The sequence below is a fragment of the Oreochromis aureus genome, linkage group 22 (assembly GCF_013358895.1).
Source record: "Oreochromis aureus strain Israel breed Guangdong linkage group 22, ZZ_aureus, whole genome shotgun sequence".
Taxonomy (NCBI): Eukaryota; Metazoa; Chordata; class Actinopteri; order Cichliformes; family Cichlidae; genus Oreochromis; species Oreochromis aureus.
Window position 1 is genome coordinate 39,696,319 of NC_052962.1, and position 25,166 is coordinate 39,721,484.

The following is a 25,166-nucleotide window of genomic DNA, read 5'->3' on the forward strand; positions in this document are numbered from 1 at the left end:
TGGAATACATTTTAAAAGTGACCTACCCAACACTGCTGATACTCCTCTTCCTCCTCTTTCTACTGCTGATCCAGGTGCAGTTTCTGTGACATTTACTCAGTGACACCTTGTGTGCATCACAGCACTTCAGAGAGAATAACTTTGAATGTTGGACATTATTCACTGCCCAGCAGAGTCAATGAAAACTGCTCAAACTGCACTGACATGTTCTTTTTTAATATATTCAACATTTACCACAAGATTAAACAAAAGAAAGAATGATTTCATTCATATCCCTGCAAACAGAGAGTGTTTACTCAAAATTCAACCACTTGATTCCAACAGATGAACCCGTACAGCTGTTTAGTTTCACTTGTTTTATTATTGAAGTCATTGGGAGGCTTTATACATGGAATAAAACAGATTTGTTAACAGAACGAGAAGGAGACAGAGCACAGACATGACTCTCGTTCACTCACCCGTCTCCATTTACTGCGGGGCCACAGTGCACCTGAGGACCCTCACAGAGAGTGAACACTGGGGGGCGCTGCTGAGCTTTAAAGTGGGGCTGCTGCTAAACGAGCTTCTAAGGGTCTTAAATCAGAAGCAAGACCTGTGCCTGATTACATTTCACTGTGATCTGATCTGAAACACTAAAATGTTTTTTGGATCATTTTGTCCTTGAAAAAGTTTTTATTCTTATTTATTTTTCAAATTTGAGGCACACAGTGATGGAAAAACCAGGAAGTCACGTGTGAGCTGCGTTTCTGGTCTGTGTGTCGCTCATATCCATCGGATCTGACTGAGCCGAGCACTTACTGGTACCGGTAATCTTTCTAAGAGGGTTTTGAGTTATTTTTTAGCGTGTGTGACGTTTATTGCCTCTGAAAGCTTCGCTGAAGGTTTGCTCACAGTCTGCTTTGGATCAGGAGCCACGAGGTCCTCTAGTTTGATCAGAGTATCTGCATGTGAAACCAGACCTGTCTAACTGGACCCCAGCTGTGATGTAACTTGTGTGAACTGAGCCTTTAAATATGGAGGAAGACGCTCCGCTTTCAAATACTGGCGAAAAAGAGGAACCTGTACAATCTGCAGTAACATAATGATAACTGACTCTATACAAATCTTCTAACAGGAGCTCGAGCTCCCCGTTTCAATGTGTGTGTTCACACATGTAACACACTGAGCATGTGTGTTTAGCAGTTCATCATCATCATCAGCCTCTCTCACGCTCATCCTCGGGACGGAGGCCTGAAGGCTGCCGGTCTCATCTTCATCTCAGTGAACGGGACAGAAAAGTCTTTTCCTTTCCAGGTGGTCCAGATCACACCCTGACACACACACACACACACACACACACGTTTGTTTTTATACTTCAACCAGCTCCATTTCAAAGTTGTAGCAGGTCCTTGAAAATAAGTAAAATCCGTCCGAGCGACTCGATGACGTTACCTGGTGTTTGGTGTTGACGCCGTAGAGGCCGTTGAGGTTCGCCTCGTGGCAGTTCTTGTACCACCAGCCTCCTCGATAAGACATGGCGCAGCGGGTGATGAAGGGCGCCAGGTCTCGGTCTTTGGTGGAAAAGATCCGGTTGTTGTGGTAACTGAGAGAGTCACCTGAAACGATAGCATGGTAGGAAGTTTCCTTATTAACAAATATAATTTTATTTACTTAAATCATTCATTATCTCAGGATCCTTGAGTTTTATTTACATGACTTAATTCAACCCTTTGTGAATTTTAGTGGAAATAAAGCCTCAAACTCGTTTCCCACAAGAGAAAATAAGAAACTGTAACCAGGAGGTGCGATCGCAAAGGTTTGTGTTGGGCACAAGCGCAGCTTGGCATGGACGCGTGTGAGAAGCAGCAGCCAACTGTGAGTCAGGCTGACCGCTGATGATACATGACTGTCCAACAGTTTTCAGTGTCCCAGACCAAGGAGGCCAGGGGTGCAGGCAGGGGCATGCTTTTAGGGGCCTTGCCCCCCCCCAGTCTGGACATTACAGTAGGACAGAGGTGACTTTGGTGTGATGGCTTTTTCTGACTGAATGAGACTCAGACACATCAGGATGTTCAGAGCAAACATCTGAACCTCAGTCAAGCTCAGCAGTGCTGAAAACCTTTGGTCACGGCTCCTGTTCCAGGTTCCCGTGTTACCTGCGGTGCCGCTGTATCCTCCCACAGTCAGTTTGTAGTTCCTCTTGGCCACCTCGAACATCGAGTACTGAGCGAACACCGACTCGTCGCCGTCTCGCAGGTCGACCCGCAGGCTCATCCTGCTCATCGCTGTGAGGTTGTGGATACTGGCGAGTCCTGAAGGGGCGAGTTTATCGGGTTTTATTAAAGGAACCAAAATAAACAACAGACATATTGGACAGAAAAATTAGAAAAGGCTGGGATGAGAATGTCTTTCATTGCAGTTAAACTGGTGCTGTGCTCGAATCTGCTGCTTTAACTGCACTCTGTGGAAGCTGCATCTGCCAAAGAGGTCCCATGTTTCCTCACCACACTGAGCTTGGTCCTGTGCAAATTTGTACTCAAATATTAAAAAGCATCTCTCACCGAGCCAAAACTCTCCATTCACGTCCCCGAATCCTTCGATGTACTCGTTCCAGCGTCTGAAGAAATTCTCAGAGCCGTCCTTCCTCCGCTGGAAGACCTGCACACAGGAAACCAAACAGCTGAGACCTGCTCAGTGCAGGCGGCGCTGACACGAGGCTGCCTTTGAAAGTGAGCCGGTCTCCATCGAGTCCTGTGAAAAGGTTTCTTCTTTTATGTATTTTTCCATGTTTTACTGTTATTTATTTTTCCCTGCTGTCATTAAAGATCATTTTTAACGTGCTTTATAAATAAAGCTGGATTATATTGGAAGTGTTTTATTAGTAATTAAATTAGGCAAACACACGTAAAGTAAAGATGACTCTGTGGTGTGAGTTTATACCGTCCAGCCGCCACCGTCTGTCTCCATGTCGCAGGAAACTGTCACTGGCGTCCCGTGTCTGCCTTGAGGGAAAATCTCTGCCTCGCCTGAAGTCATGATGCCGTTCAGCAGCTCCTGAGAGCAGTCAGTGGGGAACGGGTACCGCAGGGTTCCTGAGGAGGAGGAGGATGGAGGGTGAGGGTGGGAGGAAATCTCGAACAATAACAGCACTGACGAAGGCTCAAAGAAGTACCGGTGGTGAATTCTGTGGAGATGGCGGATGTGTACTGTCCTCCTTCTTCGGCCTGGAGCTGCAGCGTATACGTGGATCCAGGATGGAGTCTAGTCAGGTTGTACTGCGTTAACGAGCCGTCCACAATGACCTCCTGCCGCAGGTACAAACGGAAGTCTCAGGAACGTCTGAGATATGCACGCTATTACAAACATGTCAGGTCAAAATAAATAGGAACGTCTTATCCACGTTTTCCTTTGACGGTTGGTGAAAAACAACCATCAAATTCAACATCTGCTGATGTTCATGAATAAATAAATAATAAAATGAGTCTGAGGTTCTCTTTAAGGTGGTCGCCATGTACACATCTGGACCTCTTTAAGCTTAAACTGTATAAGGAAGCTCCATGTTCACACATCTGGGAGCTTTTCCAGGTGTTCAGCTGCTACGTCCCTACGTAAAACTCACTGCTGACATCATCGCTCTAGTCCATGCCTTCGTCAAGCTGATCTGCCTCCGCTCTGCTCATGTCTCCTTCTCCCGTGTAGACCCTCCTCATGTCCATCTCCACCCTGCCAGGCACCACTCAGAGCTCCAACCAAGCCACGATCTTGCCTTCATCACCACCAGCGTCTAGACTCCAGGGTCCTGCCCTAATCCCTGTCACTGCTGCGATTCTGAGTCTATCCGGACAACAATAACTCGTGTTTTCCTTCTAATGATTGCTCCTTATATGACTCCCTGCACACTGAAGATTCAACAGTTCTTTGACCACACCAACACGATCGTCTCCACACCTGCCCTGAAGTTTCAGCATGAATCACACATGTACAAGTGTAAGCAGTGTGAACGTCCACAGAGTGACCTAAAAGAAGCAGCTGTGCTGGAAACAGTCCAGATGTGCACACGGTGATGACAAGAGGACTCAGCAAATGTAACAAATATGTTATTCGATTTTCTCTGATTCAAAGAGGCGATGCTAACAAGCCGGACGATTGTGTTATCAGAAGTTAATCGGGACAAAATCATTTTAAAACTTGCTCACCTTCATTTCTTTGTCTTTAGCCCGATAGCTCAGTCTGTAGTTACCAACAGGCTTTGATGGAGGTTTCCATGACAACGTGGCAGTGCGTGGAGTCACGTTGCTCGCCTGGAGGTCTTGCGGGCCTTCCCCAACTTTCCCCGAACCTGGAGAGGAACACTGATGAGGTTCATGTTTGTTCAGGTCACAAACCAAACTACAGACAAAGGTGGTGCTGACCGCCAGTGGTGGTGAAGCTGGTGGTGGCCGGCAAGCTCTCCTGGCTGCCCAGCTGGCTGGTTACAGTGACGGTGTAGGTGGTGGATCCCTCCAGACCGCCGAGCTGCTGCTCTGCTGCGTTTCCGGACACCGTGACCTTCACCTCTGAACCTGCACAAGCAAACTGCCTCATTCAAAACGATGATCAGACTGGACGCTTTAATCAAACACGTAGGAGCAGCACAAAGGAGCCATGGGCGAATTTAAGAACACAAGAGAAAGTGACATTTCTGATGCCGACATGATGTGTTTTGCATTAACAGCGAGATGATACAGCCTCACTGCTCACCTGTGCCCGCGCCGTAGACAATGGAATACTTATCAACGGCTGCCAGTGCTGGACGCCACAATAACAGGGCGGTGGAGTCGGTGACGTTTACGGCACGCAGGTGTGTCGGCGGGTCGGGGACTGAGAGACACATAAAAGAACGACCTCCCATCATATCCTCCCATCATGACCTTTCTTCCATTAGGACCTCCCATCTTGACCTCCCGCTCCACAATTATAAAAGCAACATTTCAGCTATATTGGTTCAACTTGAAGCTTAGCGCAGTAAACATCACAACCACGGTGAAGAAAGTAAAACGCCAGTTAACCAACTAACAAGTACAAATCTGTATTGTAATACTGAAGTTTTTACTCTATATTCATGATTTAAAAGCCTAAAAGTCAAAGTGAAATGAAGACTTCTATAATTCTCCTGAAGTTTCTCTCAGTCTTCCACTCCAGAGGACACACGCCCCAGTCTGATAATCACCAAATACATGTAGACTGATCACCAGTGAAATATGCAAAGATTAGAAAAAAGCAGTCCAGTTTCCCAGTGAGACTCTGTGTTTAGGATGGGAATCATCTGAACTGCCTTCTCTGCTCTTTTGATGTAACACAGACAACTGGAATAAATCCAGCATGAGTCTCCTCAGAGGAAGCCTAAAACTGTACAGATCATTTCCAGGTCCAGCACCTGCTGCAAACACTACCAAACTACCAGTTCTCATATAGAAGGAAAAACATGTAAAATTAATCGTTTTTAGTTCTTCAGTGTAAAAAAAAAGCACAAAAAATGGAAAACATGAAACTGTTTAAAGAAACCGTGTGTGGATTCAATTATGAATTTTTACAACAGTGTGTCATTTCAGGCTGAGATAAACACAGTGAACAACAGCGCGTGACTCACGCGTCATGACAAAGTCTTTCACTGGATCACTCTCGTCCAGTCCGAGGGTGGAGATGACGGTGACCTCGTAAGAAGAACCAGGTGAGAGCTTGGATAAACCCACGGTGGAGTCCTTTGAGTCCAGAGACACCGACACCGGCTCGCCTGCATGCAGAAACACAGGATTAGTTATTTATTCATGTAATCCTAATAGACGTGAGTTTGCACCGACGTTTTCAAACTCATATATTTTTTGCATATAATAAAAGGTCATATATTATTCAATATTTTTTATTTTCCATAAAGTCTTGCACCAAATCATCAGTCGCCTCAAGGTGCTTCATATTGTACGGTAAGGACCCAACAATCATACAGAGAAAACAATGTTATTGAACTGAAGCAAAGTGAGTAAAGACGTCTGCTTTACTCATCAGCTGTGACCTCGCTCCCTGATCTAGAAACTGGACACGACCTTTGCTCACGTAAATATTCACTAGCCAATAAGAAATGAAGCACAATAGGAATCCAGGCTCTCACCATCCTCTGCATGGGTATATGTGACTTTGAAACCGCTGACGTTACTCTTTGGTTTGGTCCACGACACCGTCACAGAGTTGTCCGTCACCTTACTGAAGACTATGTTAGAGGGAGGCTCGGGTCCTAGAGGGCAGATCGAATATAATGAGAGAGAGAGAGGGGTAAACGAAAGGCAGGAAGGGAAGTGGAGGGAAAAAATCAATAAAAGACAAAAACAAGCAGCAGAAATACAAAAACTCCACAAAGAGAAAGAAAAAATAATAACTGGGTTCGTGAAAAACACTGAAGTAGAGTGAAAAGGGTCAGGAGTGAAAACAGTGTGCACAGTATTATTTATTCATCCACACGTTTGCTATTAGTGCTCCAATGGTTTTCTGTGTATATATGTACAATGCAAACATATATACAGTATACAAATCATATACAGACATATAAAGTAACAATTAAATGCAGATGGCTTCTGGGCAAAGTAGGGAGTGACGACATTTTAATACAGTAGTTAGCTGCTCGGTCACACCTGAAAATAAAAGGCATGGCAGGAATAAAGGACGTTAAAACAAAGGAAGATAAAGAGACCACTCGACAAGATTATTTAGAGTGAATGAACACAAACACATTAAGATATTAATTTAACTGTTTAGAGTTGGAAGTAAGAACCAGGAAACGATCGGGAGAAGTTAAAATAATTTTCCAAAATTCAGAAGGACTCACTCAATAAATTATATTTATTTTATTTTTTGCATGACTTAAACTGTATATTACAAAAGAGAATTAGACTATTCTTTGTAATAAAATCTATGTTGTACTGTATAATACTGACAGTATGCATCAGTACTGTACAGCGCTGATTTAACTGTAAAACGTTCACATTTACAGATGAACTAATTGATTTACTTTTTCGTTTTTAAATGCGAAAGGTTAAAACAGACCGAAAGTAGAGAGACCAGCCGTGGTCTTACCCTGGTTTGGGAGAGAGGTGAAGGGGTGTCAGTGAAGATGGCTGTTAGCTTACCCTGAGTGAGAAAAGACCAGAGTAGCAGTGAATGAATAGAGTTATGTTGTTACTGATGTCTTTGATGTCAACTCAGTTGATCAACTAGTTTGTATCAACAGTGGAGTTCCCCTAGGCTCAGTCCTGGGTCCTCTTCTGTTAATCATTCGCAACAGAGCTGGAAGAGTGCCGTTTGGTTTCTTGTACATAAAATCTTCCATAGTGTTTGCACAAAGAAAAAAAGGAAAAAAAAAAGACTCTCCCTGCTTTTTTTTTTTTTTTTTGGGTAAAGAATTGGTAAATTTTCTGCATGTGGCAGTCTGATAGGTTCTGCAGGTTGTTTGTTAACCAAGTTAGGCCTGTCCAAAGTAAGAAGACTATCTAGCAAACAGCTTTATAAATCCACATCTGAGGATTGACATCAAATAACTGGATGTGTCTTTTATGGTGGAGAGGGTGTTGATCTTTATAATGCCAGTCATGAATATGAGTATTTTTTCATATTCATGAGAGCTGAAGAATGACTGCACAAATATAATATGAACAGAAAACATAAGTTCATGTTTTGTTTTGTTTTTCAAAATCGGTAAGTGTTAATAAGAAACAGCAAAAGTGAGTTATACTGAACCACTGTTTAAATGACAAACACAAAGTGATGAACCTGAAACTGTAAATCACAAGCTTACAGTCTTCAAGAGCACCACAGCATCCGAGCTCTTGAAATCACAATGGAGGAAGCATTTAGTGGGTAAGCACACATTTCTAGTCACATTTAAGATGAGTGATTATTAGTTAACAAATGGATGTGCTCAATATGAATTGCAGTAAAGATATAGCACTTGCATGAACAGTCTTATGAATGACCCAAGACTGACGCGGGTACAAGATCAAAAAGTAAGAATCAAGCTGTCTGAATGAGACTTGACAACACTGACAGTAATTTTGAAGCATTGCACAGTAGAAATTAATCTTTTTCTACTGTTACAATAGCTTGTACCTGTACTGATGACAAGCTTGTGCAGTCTGGACAGAACACCAGGGCCCTTTCCCAGTAAGGTCAAGGTGTACTCAGTCTGTGGGGGCAGATCCTCAAACCGGAAGGACCGAGCTGAGCCAGGAAGGACTTTTTTGAAGGTTTTTTCATTTTCTGTTGGTTTTATTATTGTTTTGCTTTGGATTCTTGGGGCATGAGTTACAAGGCTTTCAGGCACTCTGTTCTCATCTTCAGTACCTACATTTTTGGAAATGGTGTCCCTGTTAGGCGTACGATTCTCCTTCTCTTCTTCCCTGCCTCCCTCTTTGCCAGAATCTTGGTAATCATGTACTTTTTCTTTTGGCTCCATGTCCTCCTCTTTTCTGGCTTCTTTTCTCGTCACAACAAAGTTTTTGTACTTGCCTTCAGGTGAGTCCCATATCAATGTGAATCCATCAGTGGTCTGGTTTGTGACTCCCACAAAGTCCAAAGGTTCCCTTAAGACTCCAGACGAAGAAAGATCTGACGTAGGATTTGTCTGCTTAGTTTTACTTTCAAATGTTTTTGGGTTCTCACTCTTTTGGCTACCCCCGGTGTAGTGTCTAATGTGGGTGTGATGCTGTGCTGGAATAGTTTTTGCTGCTGGTTGTCTTGTTGGAAATGTGACTGAGCTGGAGGGTCTTGAATTTGGGAAAAGTTGTTTTGTTGGTCTGTCTTGAATTCTAGTCTCATTGCTTTTGCCAGGATTTCCTCTCTCATTTATTTCTTGCAGCTGTGAATCAGTACCGCTAATATCTTCTTCTCTCGCCACAGCTCTGTCTCCAGTTCCTAGATTCTCAGTCTGTGATCGGACATTGGTTTGACCATCTATCTGGTCAGCTGCAGTATCTTGATCTCCTCCTCTAATTGGAATTTGATGCGTAGGGTGTTGGACATTCTGGCGTGTTGATATGCTTCTCAGCTGGCCAGTTTGATTTCCAGTGCTGCCTGCATTTACCTCTTTGTTTGGGAAATACTTGCGAGGAGGATAGTTATACGGATGTTGAGGTAATCTTTGGGTTCCGTTTTTTAAACGTCTGTGATATACTTGGCGAGGGATATAGCCCAGTTTGGTATTTGGGCGATGGGAGGTGGGCATTCCTCTTCCTCCGAGTGTCCGATTAAACTCAGTGGCTGAGCTTGTGGAGGAGATTCTTGTCCCAATTCCACCATCATCTGCATCTCTCACAGGCCCTTTGGGAAGAAGAGGGGCTGACGTAGCTGTTAAATCATTGGAAACCACTTGCTCTTTGCGTGGCTCTGTTTCACGGTTCAAAGGTCCAATACGACGAGTTTGATTCTGAAAAGGTCCCCCTTTTAGAAAACGGCATTTCTTGAATGGAGGACAGCGATTTGCTATTCTTTGTCTTTCTATTTGCACATTTTTTTGGTTTTGCTCAATTTCAGATAAGTCAGGTGTAGCTGTCCCATTTTTCAACCCACTTGTATCCTTCACTGGTACACTTGCCTTAACAGAGGATGATTCCTCAGAAGCAGATATAGATGGTAAAGACAACAGTTCGCTCGTCGGCCGATGTTTGTTCTCTGCTGTCATTTCAGGACTAAGGTTTATACGATGGGAGGGGAGACGAAATCTAGAATTTATATGGGTTTTGTTCTGAAAAGGTCCAAACTTTGTGTATGGACGGCGTCTGATTCCATATTTAGGAGTGTTGATTCGTGGTACCCCACCTTCTCTGAAGGGTGGTGGTTTTCTGTCTGTGGGTGGTGCAGGCTCAGAGATACTTCTGCTGCTTTCACTTAGCTCATTGGTTGAATGTGAATCAAATTTATCAGCTCTGGAAGGGGATGATGATGTTGTTGGAAGGGACAATGATGTGGATGGAGGTGGTGATGGTAATGATGAAGGTGATGATAGAATTAAATACATTTGCGAGGATGATGATCCTGCTGTTGATGCATCCAAACCAGGTGAAGGTGGGGATGGTGAGGATAAAGGTAATGGTGATGGTGATGCAGCTGGAGAGTGTAATGTCCTCGAGGCTGATGAATGCGATGATGATTGTGACTCTGAGGATGCTGAAGAGGATGAGAGCGATGGCAGTGGCTTCAGTCCTCTTAAAATCTGTTTCCCTATTATGTCTGCATTGACGGAGAGGTTTGATGGTTTTGACAGGTGAACAGAAAATGTTGAGATGTTCATACTTTCAAAAGTGTCTTTCAAGAGTTTATGTAAAGGATCTGGTTTATAATCAAGGTCTGGCTCTGCAGAAAGTGGTGAACCCAGATCTGTACTTAATGTTTTCTCTACCATGCCAGCCTCAGCGCCTCTACACCCATTGCCTCTATCTTTTAAGGGGAGTCTCAAATGTGTCACTTTGATTTTATTTATACATTTCTTCTCTTGGCTTTGAACGGTCCCAGTGTCACTTCCATGGCCTGCAATGCCAACATGTGGTGGCCCTTTTAAGTCAACAGCAGCCGTTGATTCCTTGGAGCTACTTTGGATCTTTGTTTCTGAATGTGTTCCAGGCAGCATAGCTTTATTTTTATCAACTCTGTCAGAGCTGGATGCCTCTATGCTTGGGTCTGACACAGACTGTCTGATGATGGGGACACCTGGTTTAAGGTTTTTCTTCTCCATGACTTTTTTAAAAGGCCTCCTTCTGGGCACAACTCTTGTTGCATTGAAATGCAATTGCTTCCTTGGCAATATGGACTTTCCAATGGGTTTGGAGCTGGTGCCATTTATTGAAAACATTTTATTGACCAGAGGTTTAGTTCTGGCAATTATTATAGGAGCTGAGGAGTCTTTGTCCTGGACATCAGAGTTAGCCTTGCTCACATCTTCTGTCTTCTCACGCTGGTCAAATATTTGTCCCTGAGCTGATGGGTTCAAGTCTTGGTGTATGCTGCTAACATCTTGGGTAGGTGCTAGGGAAGCCTGGATGGTCAAAGTGGACTCTTTGGAAATATATGGAGGGGAAGCTGGCGTGGGAAATCTTGGTAATATCCTTCCTAAGGATGTAAAGGGAGTGAGTATTTGGATTAAGTGTTAAGATCATCATAATATGCCCTTAATACTGAAGAGGTCACACCTAACAAAGAAAGAAAAGCAGGGTTGTTAATCATTATTGTTCCTTTAAGGAAACCTGATTTACAACAGTTTGCCAGCCAGAGCAAACAAATAACTCAACTCAGCAGCATCCATGTTCAACCTGCAAGGAGATAATCATAATGTCATTATTGTTTTCCTTGGACAAACCTGGTGCTTGTATCACTGTTGAGAAAGAAATATATCGACTGAGGTTAGAGGCAGATAAAAGAATGTTTTCTTCTTGAGGGTCGGGGCAGGACATCGACTAACGTGTTTTATATGACGTAATTCATTGAATGATGAGGTGTCGGGACACAAAGGCTCACTTAGCCGAACAAAAGCTGTTATGGCCAAAGCATAGCCTGGAAAAGAAATGTTTGAACAACTCCGACCTGGATTCTTTTCCTTTTATTTCTCTCTCTTATCAAATTTCTAACTTTTTACTCAGCAGTGAGTTATTTTAGACTAACTTTGGGGTGATAAGTAACCAGAGGCTCTTATTAAAGTCAGACATAACAAAGGTTAGTGAAGCCTGAAGCTGAGGATTTTATCTTGGCTTTTTGTAAACAGACAGCACAACAGAAACGGTGAACACTCGTATGGTTGCACAGAGTCACATGTGGTCATGCATGCCCTGCTTTAGCTTGTTTTTTGACTGTAAAGTTGCAAACATCAAACATCATACTGTACTTTATTAAATTAAGAGTAGAATCCAATCAGGCCAAGTATCATTTTCTGAGACTTTAACCTGACTTATTTTCCTTAAACTATAGGAGAATCCTCCTTTTGTCCTTTAGAAAGCTGTAAGGTAGCTCTGCATGGACTTTACTGTTCAGACCAGGAACCTGATATATACACTTCATAGTTCTAACTAACATTGTTGACCACATATTTCATAGAAAGTGCTTAACAAGCGGTAACCTTCAGTGCCAGTAAAAGCAGAGTTCCCCCAACATCCATTTGATTCTTGCTCTGACACTAAAATGCCCAAATTTACAACAGAAGTAAACATGTTTATAGCACAATACAAAAATTAGGTTTGATCTCTATAGATAGTTTATTTCATTCCGACAAGAAGCTGCTAGCTGTTAGCTTTCTGCTCGGCTGCAGTGCGGCTAATGGAGCCACTGAACTGGACCTCTCGAATGCTGTTGGAGACTTGTGGAGCATTTTTAATGTAATTATCTGATAAATATGTTTGGCTTATTGTGAGACTGAACTAAACATTGTAATTGCTATTAAATGTAGTAGCCGACCAGCCAAGAATTTAATTCCTTTTATGTTATTATTTAGCTCCTTAGCACTAATTAGCAAGTATCTGACAGTTTATGGATGCAGCTTACAAACAAAGCTAGTGAGCATTAGCTAAATATGATTTAAATAAGGTCACTTCTGACACCTAAAGTTGAGGCTATCTCCATTTTCTACATACAGTCAATGGTGCGAGCTAAGACAAGTGACTTCCAGGACGTTAACCTGAGTGGAAGCAAGCTGTGATTGGTTCTACTCACCAGGGACGACCTGGGTGGTCTCTGGAGCGCTCCGGCTCGCGCCTTTCTCTGCCACGAGCAGGATGTCATACAAACGCCCCGCCTCCAGCTGCTGGATCTGTGCGGAGTTCTGGTCAGCTGGGATGGTCATTTCTTGACTCCTCCCTGCTCCATCATTGGGTGTTATGGTGAGACGGTACCTGTCAATCTCCCCCACTGTCGGCTCCCATTGGACTACCGCAGACGAGGACGACATCTTGACAACTTTGAGGTCGGTGGGACCAGAAATGACTGAAGGTGAAGAAAACAGAGAAGAAAGTCCAGCACACTCAGGTGACTGTTTTCTTCCAGGTAACATGAAGCTGTCTCTCTTTTCCCGTTTACCTCCCTGACTTGGACCAATACATTTCCACTCGGTTTTTGCCTTTTCTAAACTCCTGCAGACTGAATCGTCCTCTTCCTCGCCAGCCACCAGGCAGCTTCTCTGCAGCTGCCACAGATTACATCTCTCACAGGAAGGGCAGCGAGAGTGAAATGTTTAAAGTCTCGGTGCCAGTTTGGTGATTTGAGCTGCTCTCAAGTGCCAGTATGCTAGTCAGAGGCTCCTTTCTGTAACTTCAGACTCTTGTGGGACCAGCGTACAGTTACAGGCAAAAGCGTGCGCCGCATTTTCTTTCTGGTTCAGGTATCAGAGTTGAAGAACATGGCTTTTGTCAGGACATCTGCACAGAGTGTGTATTTGGGGAATACTCAGTGTTCTCAGAATTGTTACAACACAAAACTTGACGTGATAAAACGTAGCTACACCCATCACACCTCCTAAACACCATCACAGTATAACTCCTGTAAACCAGCCAAAGAACTAACACTATTAAGGAGGATAATTCAGTGTAGAGTGACTAAGAAGCATACAAGTTATTCAAATTCAGTGTAGTGTGTATGACTTTCCTCATTTTAATGGTTATCTAAGTGTTGAAATCATTTCCATCTGTGGAGGGTGGAAGTGATTGTGGCTTAGATTTTGTAAGAAGACTAAAGCAGAGGAGTTTCTGACAAAGAAGTTAAAAATCCTCACGTGTCATGAATTCAGCGGTGCTCTCGCCTCCTCTCCTGCCATCGATCTCTCCCACGATGCTGACTCTGTAATCCTGACCGGCCGCCAGGCCCGTCTGGGTGTAGGTGGTCAGGCTGCCTTCCACCTGCACAGTTATCTGCTGGTCGCTCTCCTTCTGTCGGGTCAGGACATACAGAGAACAGTCAGAAGTTCCACAAACACGCGCTGCAGCAACGTCTCCCTTCAACACGGTGCTCGTCTGTCATCCCCCGTGTTCCTGCAGAAACAAAGCTTTGCATCCTAAGATGGATTTTGGGCATTTCCATCCTTTAAAATCTTTGTTGTATTTGATGAAATTTGTGTCGTATCGCTTGTCACTGTGCACTGAGGTCTGCTGCAGCACATGGAAGGCTGGGAGGTACCCGAAAAGACCCAAATATTGCAAGTGGAAATAATCTTCTTTTGTAAACAGTGGCCCTGACTGAAGGAAGGTCAGCACAAAAGAACCACGGTGCTGTGTTTCAGTTATTGCTGTCAGGTGGAAGGCTGTACAGCATCTGGCCCACACAACATTTGCCACGGCTGTGACTGAACCCAAAGTGGGATAAGCAGTCTAGATAAGACCCACATGTGTCTGCTATCAAGGTAATGCAGGGCAGCTGCATAGCTGCTTTCACAGGTAAGATTTAGAAACCATCAAGTATATTTGCAGGTCCAGTGAGGTCCATCCTCCAGCATCCTACGACTGGGAAAACAACCCCTGCAGCAGGCCCTGCTCTGGGTCTGCACACACTAACAGTGTGCAAAGACTTTCTTACAGGAACTATTTTTGCTGTGTAAAGTAAGAAAAACACACGTCAGAATAAAAATCATTCATATAAATTTATCATATCAATGATTCTTGAAGAGAAAATCCTGTCAGTCAAACATATTTAATGTTTTTCTTTTTTCTTTAGAATAGAATAGCCTTTATTGTCATTGTACAGGGTACAACGAAATTGGAGTGCCACTCCCTTGGTGCAAAATGCAATAATAAATATAAATGTAAAATATAAAAGGTACAATAAAACAAACGTAAGTACTCAAACAAAAGTAAGTATGATATTTACAGGATAGCAGCATTAATATAATGACAGTATGACAGTATGAATAGCAGCATAATATAATGACAGTGACAGTATGGTGTAGCTAAGCAGGTTCAATTGTTTTTTTGCTTATTTACTACAGTGATAGCTCTGGGAAAGAAGCTATCCCTGAATCTGTTTGTCCTGGTTTTATGTGACCTGTACCGTCGGCCTGACGGTAATAGTTCAAACAGATGATTGCTGGGGTGAGAATGGTCCTTGATGATATTGCCAGCTCTGCTGAGGTACCGAGAGTTTGCAATGACCTCCAGGCTGGGCAGAGAGCAGCCAGTGATCTTCTGGGCTGTGTTGATGACCCTCTGCAGTACTTTCCTGTCTGCAGCTGAGCACCCTGCATACCATGTTGTTATGCCGTACGTTAGGATGCTCTCTATGGTGGCTCTGTAGAATGTCACCAGCAGCCTCTCCTCCAGGTTGTTCCTCCTGAGCACTCTCAGAAAGTGGAGACGCTGCTGGGCCTTTTTTACCACCGCCGTGGTATTTGCAGTCCAGGAGAGATCATCAGAGATCTGCACGCCCAGAAACCTCATGGAGTGCACCCTCTCCACACGGTTCCCGTGAATGTAAAGTGGGGCCGGGTCTGCTCTGCCCTTCCTGAAGTCCAAGATGAGTTCTTTAGTTTTCGTGGTGTTCAGTTGGAGGTTGTTAACTGAACACCACTCAGTCAGTCTGTTGACCTCCTCTCTGTAGTCCGACTCATCCCCCTTGAGATGAGTCCAACCACTGTGGTGTCGTCCGCAAACTTTATGATGGTGTTTGAGAGATGGGTAGGGGAGCAGTCGGATGTGTAGAGCGTAAACAGGAGGGACTCAGAACACATCCTTGTGGAGACCCGGTGCTGAGTGTGATGGTGCTGGACAGGTGGGGGCCGAGTCTGACAGACTGTGGTCTATTTGTCAGGAAGTCCTTGATCCAGAGGCAGATGGGGTGGAGAGTCCCAGGTGAGACAGTTTCTGGACCAGGATCTCCGGGATGATATGATTAAATGCTGAGCTGAAGTCCAGGAAGAGCATTCTCACATTGCTTCCTCTGTGCTCCAGGTGACTCAGCGCAGTGTGGGCGCTATGGTGATAGCGTCCTCGGTGGATCGATTAGTCCTGTAGGCAAATTGGTGGGGGTCCAAAGTGGGAGGCAAACTGGCCCTGATGTGCTGACAGACCAGTCTCTCAAAGCACTTCATCACTACAGGCGTAAGTGCAACAGGCCTGTAGTCATTTGGGCTGACCACAGCTGTCTTCTTGGCGATGGGGATGATGGTGGAGGTTTTGAGGCAGGCGGGGACGGTGTTTAATGACAAGGAAAGGTTGAAGATTTTAGTGAAGACTCCGGTCAGTTCGTCAGCACATGCTCTGAGAACCTTTCCATGTATTCCATCAGGACCTGCCGCCTTCCTGGGATTCACTGACCTTAGAACACACCTCACTTGATGCTCCCTAAGTGTTAGTGTGCCGGTGCTGGGGGCGGGTGGAAGTGGTGTGACAGCTGAGGGTCTGGTCGTCTCAAAGCGGGCGAAGAAACGATTTAGATCCTCAGCCAGCGAGGCATCAATCCTAGATGTCGCCTGGTTATTGCTTCTGTAGTTGGTAATGTGATTGATCCCCTGCCACATTTTTCTGGGGTCGTTGTCAGTAAAGTGATCTTCAATCCTCCTCCTATAGGCAGCCTTAGCTTTCCTGATGCCTCTACTCAGGTCTGCCCTGGCCGCCCTATTAATCTAATTAATTTGAAATGCACATTAAAATCACAGTTTAAAGAATTAAAGCAGTGGAGGATCTGCATTGTAGCAAGTCCCCGACCTCAGAGGTTGATCGTCAGTTTAACCAGCTTAGCAAAAACACCCAGTTGGAGCGATGATGATGATGGCGAGAGAGAGCCTGAGTGGAAACACCGCTCTGTCTGTGGGGCATTCACATTTTATTGTTTTTTCTTTCGTGCTTCCAAAATCAAACTTTACAGAAGCAAATGAGAAACAATCAGGAAACAAATCAGCGACATCGCCGCACGTCTGGAAACTGCTGTTTCTGGTTTGTGCAACATGTCAGGGTCATTCAGGGGAAACTAGTGGGAAGGACGCAACGTAAAGTCTCCGATGCACGAAAAACATCGTTTCACTTTGATCAGCGGCGTCCGTCACCTGTGGACATATCTGCCCCTCCCACTCGTGCGTAACCTTATCGTATTAGGAAAATGAGGTTTGTGATGATTTGGAGTTACAGAAAATGAAGAAATTCAAAGAGCAGATTGTTTGAAAGAGATTCATGAATATTTCCTCTCTGAGGGTCGTTTCTTATCCAACCGTCTCTGATTTAATGTGTGCGAGCGTACAGGAGCTGCTTTTGTTGTTCCACTGAGTTCATCTCAATTCTTTAGATTTGTTGTCGTTTTTATGTATTTGTAACTTTGTCCTGAGGACTGTTTTATAAACCCCTGTGACAGACCTGCCCCGCCCCTCGCCCTGCAGAGTCAGTGTGAGGCCTCAGCATTCATGATCGTGTTTTTTTCACACAGATTCAGACCTTTAAACCTCGTATGCCTTTTCATCCTTCTTACTCAAAGTGAGAAGATGGATCACAACATTAACATCATATTGCAGTAAATATGAGTTGTAACTGGGGGCAGATAAAGTTCCTGTTTCTGCTTCACCTGCTTGGCTGAAGCTCGTCTAACAAAGACACTTCAGTCTCAGCGGGCTGCAGGATTTCAGACGACCCTTTAGGCGACGTCGGCGCAGTGATAAGAAGTGGCATCAGTCCACAGCTGAGAGGGAAAATACCCCAAATTAAGAAGTCATTCCCATAATTTCTGTCGTTCATCTTTTCTAATTCAGGCTCTTAAGAGAGAATCGCGTCTCTTTGTGTGTCGGGAGCCTCAAACTGCCCTCCAATTAAAGGCTGCTGGACTTTTAATGCCTGGATACCGTGTTGTAAAGTAAATGGATCACAGCTGGTTGCCATGCTGGTCTCTATGGTGACTTCCTGGCGACGGAGCTCCAGAGGTCATTCTGGATCTGCGTCCACGATCCAAACACGACATCATTAAAACAGAGGCTCCAACAAGTTCACGGTACGCCTAAAACCAGGCCGAGGCTGCGTGGCGTCTCCACGATGACTAAACCAGCCGCACAGCGACTCTGCTTCTTTACGATTTTATGGTTTTCTCCGATATAAAAATACGTCTTTGCTCTGTCCTCTTCTACTCTAAAAACAATCCTTGTTTCTATTTTTCTAACATGTTTGATAAAGTAAAACTGTTCTCATGAAGTCACACTCATGTCTGCACTGACACACACACACACACACACACACTCTGGAGCTGTGGGCTGGGGAGTTCCTGTGAAACTGAGTGACCTGCTTGAACTGCAGCGACCGCTGATTTATTCTGAGTTTCAGTTTCTATGATTCATCCACAGAAACCTAAAAAAACAGAAGCCTGCATTTTGGCTCTAACTGAACTTCATGCAGATAAGCAGTCAGAGATCCCAGCTGGGCAGCACTGCTGGTTGTACTGGTGACTGACTCATACTTCCCTCGGACGTGAGGTCACTTCTTGCCACTTAAACGGTCGTCTTGGACTCACAGACTCACGACATAAAAGACACCATTAAAGCTTCAAGCCCACATTCAGTAAATATGAGTTTGCTTTATTTACTGAGCATGTCTCACATCTAAACTGTAAAAAACACTGCTGCTAACTTTGAGCTGCACCTACGACGAGTTAAAGGAGGAAACTTGAAGCATTTCGCCCCGGCCTGGATTTATGTCCGTCTTCAGCACTAAAACTGTTTGGTTAGCTCAGTGTAAGCTGCAGGATTTTCCTGTTCAGATTTGTTTTGCTGCCACAGAGGAAATTAATGAGTGAAAATGAGTTTATGAAGTCAGAAATGAAGCAAGGAGAAAATCCAGACTGAGGAGTGATGTCTGTCTCACGCTCTGGAAATGCTGTCAGTGACGATGGTTCCGTCTCAGTGTGGCGGCTACACCGCCTGACGGTGTGCAGGCAGAAGCTACACCACGGATGGGTCCTTGGATCCAGAGCATGTCTGGATTAAGCTGCCATGTGAGAACTTTGTGAACACAGCTTATCTTCCTTTGATATGTATTCATGAAGACTGACTCACCTGCTGGTAAATAATCCTTCCAAAAAATCCACTTCAAGTTAATAACCTCTAAGTTGGACCAAGAAGCACCACTGTTCCAGATTTCATGAGTAATCCAGCTCACTGACCAACCAACCAAGTCAACCATGTGACCTGGGTGGAGGTAATAACATCACATTTTCTTGAAAGGAGGAAAACTCAGAAATGGAAACATCTGTCCACGAGTAACGCTTCACCACGCCGTCTTCAGCTGGTTCCTCACAGCTTCACCACATACAGAGCGGTGCTGGAGAGCACCACGGAGGGGCCGGGTGGAGCCGCCGCCCGCAGTGTGCAGAGTCTCAAACCTGTGAAAGTGTTTCCTCGTTCTCAGGCACGCAGCGACCGACTCGCCTGCTGTCATGAAACAGCCTTCATCAACGTAAAGATGAGTGGAAGCGAACAGTCGAGTGTGTGGTTAACGCTGCTGCTCGCTGACGTGCAGACGGAGAAAGATGCTCAACTGTTTTTATTCCTCCTTACAAACAAGATTATGTCGTTCTCCATCGACTGACTGAGTAAACGGCGAGCAGTGAGTTCATAACTCGGCCTAACAATTTCATTCATGCACAGGTGAATCCATTAACACCAGTCTGTTCCTTTTGATTTCCCAGTTTGGAGGATTTTTTTGAATTAAAACTGAATTTTTTGTTGTTGTTTTCGAGCACTCATCTTCCAGCTGAACATCAGCTTTCCCACAGATGGACTCACATTATTCTCAGTTACTCTGTTATGATGCAGAATTAATGACTGTGAGCTGCTCAGCCCCGAGGGCAGAAAGCAAACCCAGACCAGAACCTTCCCCAGCACCAGTTTCCCGGTCATCCTTCGGCCCCCCTGCTCTGCTTCAGCGAGGATCAAAGGTTGGCTCGTGCAGACACGCTGAACGTCAGCTCATGTCGGCCGAGGCACCTGAACATCACGGCGCGGTCTGCGGTGAGATCACATACCCTCGCTGTCTCAGCTTTTTCTTTGAGGGGAAAACTAAACAACGGATCTCAAACTAAACTTTCAAATCAGTTATAATTCAGTGATTCAGACGTGGCTGCCACAGCGGTGTTTGTCCCAAACAAAGGACCCTCGCTCTGCTCTTTGACCTGCACTTGCACCCGTATGACCGTTTAGTCACTTCTCTGTTTAGAGACGAGCTTTGGAACCACGCTTCCTTGCAAACATCACTCCAGACTTCATGCATCATCCACACCTCCCACACAGCAGCGTGCTTTCAGTTTTCATTTCTTCCTACTGGAGAAACGGTTCCAGAGAAAACAGCGCTGAGACGTCCACATCGCTGCTGTTTCTGTGCGTTTAACTGGAAACAATAATGAGCCAAGCAGCCGTCAGACGGACACTGATCTCTGTGTTTCCTGATGTTCTCGCTGCTGCTGCCGCTGCTTGTTGTGACACGCCGTTATTTACGTGATGTTTATCTCGTGTTTATCCTTCTGGTGAACGGCCGCTGACGGATGTCGTCTCCCTCGCTCTCTGTGTCACAGCTGTGGGTCCACGGTGATGTCATCCCTCTGGCAGTTGCCATGTTTTTGACAGTGTTTACGTGTTTCTGCAGCAACAAGCATCCCACATCTGCATCTTTTTCTCTGGACCTCCAGGAGTTCACCACTCCTCTGTCAGTCCACTCTGCTCACTCGGCTTGTTGTCTACTTCTCGCTGCTTCTCTGACTTTAACGCTTTAAAGCTGACGGCCGTGACACGTACAGAAAACCTCCAGAGTCGGAAAGCCGGAGCCAAATTCTCACAGTGCGACTGCCGCAGCGAGCCATCCAAACCTTTTCTTTGCCTTTCCAAAAATGACACATCTGATCATTTTCTGATCAGATTCCCAAACCAGCAAATGACTTAATGGGCCACACAAAAAAGACTCTTTTAATTATTGCTGGGAGTTTTACATGTGACTTTCAAGCAGTCAGATATCTGGAGACAGCCCTCTAAGACTCAAGAAAACAAGAAAACAAGCTAACCTCGACCTCTGACCCTTCGATGGTTTCTTTGTTGGTGAACATGTTTGCCACATAGACTGTATATAAAAGATGTAAGTCCTCTTTTTCATAGCTTGAACTTTAATAAATCAGCCACCACCTCACTGCCTTCACATTGTTGTTTTGGAGCTATGTTTGGATGAGAGGCTGAAGTGCTAATTAGCGGCTAATGCTAGCTAGCGCCATGATTCCTGTTAGGCAGCATATAAGCTAGTGCATTAACCTAACCCCCCCATCAAAGTGGTGAAAGTGGTACTGTCCTGCTGTGCACAACATTTATTCATTTATTTCTTCATACTCAGGAAGAAGAAAGCCTTAAACTGAGTCAAAACGCTAATAGCAACAAGCTTGTTAGCAAGCTGTATCAACACAGAGGGAGATAGCAGGCTTTATGAACATTATGCTAGCACAATGAGCTCTATTATTTTTCAGGGGACTTCTTTAAAATGCTTTACCTTCTTTAACAGGACAGACAGAGTTACGGTGTGTTCACACCGAACGCGATAGGCGCGAGCGAAAATGCCCCAAACGCCCCTAATTTGACGCGTGCACATTCGCACCTCGAACGCGTGTCCAAGAAAAATCCATCGCGCGTCAAAATTGCATATTTTGACGGCGTGAACCGGAAATGTGGGAGGATGTGGGAGGAAGTTGTGCCAGACAGTATCTTTGCTAGACGGCAGCTGTCGAGCTAGCGTTTCTATTTACTGTGGAGAGCAGAGCAGCAGCGTTAAGGGCGTCCCCTCGCCGTACCTGGGTCCATCAAGTCCTCCAGGCGGGTGAGCAGTTTGGTGAGTTTCACCACTTGCTCCAGGAGCTGCGCCTGGATGACAGCCGATTTCAGCGATATCGCCGTCTTTCCCTCGCCCAGTTTGAGGACCTGCTGTCCCGCGTTGGTCCAAGCATCGCCCGCCTAGACACCAACTACAGGCGCTCAATCCCACCTGCAGAGCGCCTGTCCATCTGCCTGCGGTTAGTAAAAGTGTTTAATACGGTAGTCCTTTATTGATACCTGTGCTAATATGCTAAACTATCGTTTATACACTGCTAACATGGATGTGCTATGCTATCAATGAATGCCGTCGGTGTTTACTGATAGCAAACTGTGGTATGGAGACGACTGTTTATAATATTTCTAGTGATGCTTGAAAGGTCTCATCAAGTCCCGATTTAATTCAATTTATGCTGTTATCAGTGTTTGCATTGATAGCATGGCTGTGGTGTCTATCAGTGTATGCTCTCTGTGTTTGCTGATATCAAACTGGTACAAGGGCCACTGTGGGTTAATCTTTGTAGTGATACTCACTCCTTATTTACACCTGGTTTAATTCTGGTATAGTTGAATATTTGTATGTAATCCTCGCAGCTGTCAGACTCTATAACAGGGGTCACCAGCCTTTCTTTAAACTGAGAGGTAGATAAAATTGTGAACAGTTTGGTTCATCTTTAGTTATATGGTTCTATCTTGATAAGCTATGTCTTATCACAGATTAATTTTTCAAAAATATTAATGATTTAAGCAAGGAAAGGGCTACATGTCAACATACAACTCTTTATTTCTATTAATGTCTTACTTCATTCCTACCTGATTGACATGTCTAGGAATTATGAGTGATTGGCTCACTGTAGTGGTAAAAGTTGCTACCAATCAAATTATGATATGTTAAAGTTAAAACAAAACACAACTGACTGTTTTATATTATATCTAATATATGTTATGTAATTATCCTTATAAGTAGAAAATGTTTTATGTAAGATTTATGTTTTGTAATTTAAATCTGACATCACAAAAGTATTTTGGAATTTGAATAATGTATTTTGTAACTGCAGTACACATAATACTAATTTTGAACACTTTTGTCCAGGTTCCTTGCCACCGGGGACTCCTTCAGGACCATCGCGTTCAGTTTCAGAGTCGGTGTGTCCACGGTGTGCCAGATCACCCCCAGGTAGCGACGGCCATCTGGGACTGTCTAGTGGGCGACTTCATGGCTGTGCCTTCACCTGGAGACTGGCGGTCCATCACAGAGGGATTCCAGGAGCGCTGGAACTTCCCTCTCTGCTGTGGAGCTCTGGATGGGAAGCACGTCCAGACAAAGGCCCCCCCATATATCACATAGGAGACACACACATTGATATACACTAAATATTTATTCCATTTTTTTTTGTGGTGCCCAAATTTATGCACCTGCTTGATTTTGTTTAAACAATTATTGCACACTTTTTGTAAATCCAGTAAACTTCTTTTCACTTCTCAAATATCACTGTGTGTGTCTCCTGTATGATATATTTAACTGACATTTTTATTGTAACAACTAACCATTTATACAGGAAAATAATGGCTATTAACAAGGTTGCCCAAACCTTTGCATCCCACTGTATTAGTATATTCTGTCATTAGTGTAATATGAAATAAATTCTACATGTGTCAAGTCGTGTGCCAACATTTGCTGTGTAGTAGAACTGAGACATTAGTCATTATAAAAATTTATTTGAAATAATATTAAAATTCTCAAACAGAAAAACATTAAACATAAATATATAAGTATTTACAGAGAGACAGGAATAAAAGGACCCAGCTGCTCTCCAGAGCAGGAACAAGGCTGAGGAGGAAATGCTCCATTGCAGACTGGCGTGGCCTCTTCAGGGACACCAGGATGGCCAGCTCCACTGCCGATGGACCGTCCTGGGACCCGTCCCTCATCTGCCTCGGAGCTGTCCTCCTCTCTGGGCGTGTAAAACACAGCACAAAAACACAAAGAAATGAGAAGGCTGCTACTAGATTTTAATTTCAACATTGAAAAAACAAAACAGGATATAATCAGATTAGTTGTAGATATTTAGTAAAGGTGATCACAAGGCAATCCCACACCGAGTAAAAGCTATCAGTGCTTGCTGTACATACCTGTGGGTGCAGCAGCAGGAGCTCAGGGACTGGGGAGCCAGGAGAAGCAACAGGGATGCTCTGCAGCAGAATCAGTTGGTTCTATCAAGACAATATTAACTGTTAACAGGTTGAATACAATAATCATAGAGAAAGTATATACAGTGGTCCCTGTTTTATTGCAGCAGGGGTTCTCAGAATAACTAGCCCCTCGCCACGCACTTTATACACTTTTTTCCCCACACACATGAACATTAGTCACAGTTCTCACAAGTTGATTCTCAAAGTGCAAACCTTTGTAGATTGCAAAACGTAAAAGTATTTTTATGCCGCGTTTTGTCTTCATCTGCCTGCCACTTTCGATGCGCCTTTTCCTTTTCCTCCCGGTGCAGGTGTCTATTTCCGAATGAGGGTCATAGTTATGAGTGTTTTTGTGCTGTTTTTCTATTGGACGTGATGGTTATCAAAACCAAACATGATCAATTTGGCAAGCGCAGGAGACACGACACGGAGGAGATTTGTCAATCAGGCTGCAGAATGCAATGCTGTACGGTGCAATGAAAAATCAGCGGCGAGGCAGTGACGGATGAGCGGGACCACTGTGTGCTGTTTATTAATAAACAATATATTCCTATATGACAACATGCATAAAACCAGAACGGTATTTGTACATCAGTGGGAAAATAGCGGGACAGTAGGCGGGCTTGCTAGCTTTAGCGGCTTCATCGGGTCAGTCTGAAAATTAAAAAGAAGAACAAATGAACTTACCAGGTTGCCCGATCTCCTCACTTCTGTGCCTCCAAGCTCGGTCCTTTTTATTCCTGTCCCGGTAGAAGTAGCAGCTAGCATCGTATAGTTCTGGACGATTAGCCACTGCGTTGATGAGTTTTCCTCCATACTGAATGAAGAATGAAGGGCTTTGGTTTGATCTGCCCTTTGACCTGGTTACAGCCACGTCACCAGGCTCCTGATTGGTTGACGCGGCGCGACTTGACGCTGGAGTTCAAATTTTTCCAACTCGAGCGGTAGAGGCGAAGACGCGTATGCACAAAATGCAACACAAAAACTCACGCGCGTGGTTTTTTTCCGCGAGTCAAACGCGCCAGACGCGCTACACTGACGCGCGTTTCAGGCGTTTTGGCGTTTTCGCGACGCAAATCTGCTTCAGAATTTTTCGCGGACGCGCAATCGCGTGTCATCAGCCTCTTTCCATTGACTTTACATGTAAACCTGACGCTCTGGCCGCCTCTATCGCGTTCGGTGTGAACGCACCGTT

The 25,166-nt window shown here is 44.5% G+C and overlaps 1 protein-coding gene across 1 annotated transcript in view; it reads right to left on the reverse strand.

The window, feature by feature from the left end:
* Positions 1 to 341: 341 nt before the first annotated feature.
* The window catches only part of LOC116333510 (tenascin), a 44,844-nt gene continuing 20,019 nt past the window's right edge, over positions 342 to 25,166 (reverse strand). Inside the window, exons 6-18 of the mRNA XM_039605130.1 lie at positions 13,751 to 13,904; positions 12,697 to 12,966; positions 6,125 to 6,247; positions 5,609 to 5,752; positions 4,720 to 4,839; positions 4,392 to 4,541; positions 4,176 to 4,318; positions 3,152 to 3,284; positions 2,920 to 3,071; positions 2,541 to 2,637; positions 2,136 to 2,291; positions 1,432 to 1,595; positions 342 to 1,310 (exon numbers count right to left, since the gene is read on the reverse strand). Of these exons, the coding sequence (XP_039461064.1) occupies positions 1,212 to 1,310; positions 1,432 to 1,595; positions 2,136 to 2,291; positions 2,541 to 2,637; positions 2,920 to 3,071; positions 3,152 to 3,284; positions 4,176 to 4,318; positions 4,392 to 4,541; positions 4,720 to 4,839; positions 5,609 to 5,752; positions 6,125 to 6,247; positions 12,697 to 12,966; positions 13,751 to 13,904 (1,905 nt within the window). The 3' untranslated portion in view covers positions 342 to 1,211. The remainder of the gene's footprint in view (positions 1,311 to 1,431; positions 1,596 to 2,135; positions 2,292 to 2,540; positions 2,638 to 2,919; positions 3,072 to 3,151; positions 3,285 to 4,175; positions 4,319 to 4,391; positions 4,542 to 4,719; positions 4,840 to 5,608; positions 5,753 to 6,124; positions 6,248 to 12,696; positions 12,967 to 13,750; positions 13,905 to 25,166) is intronic.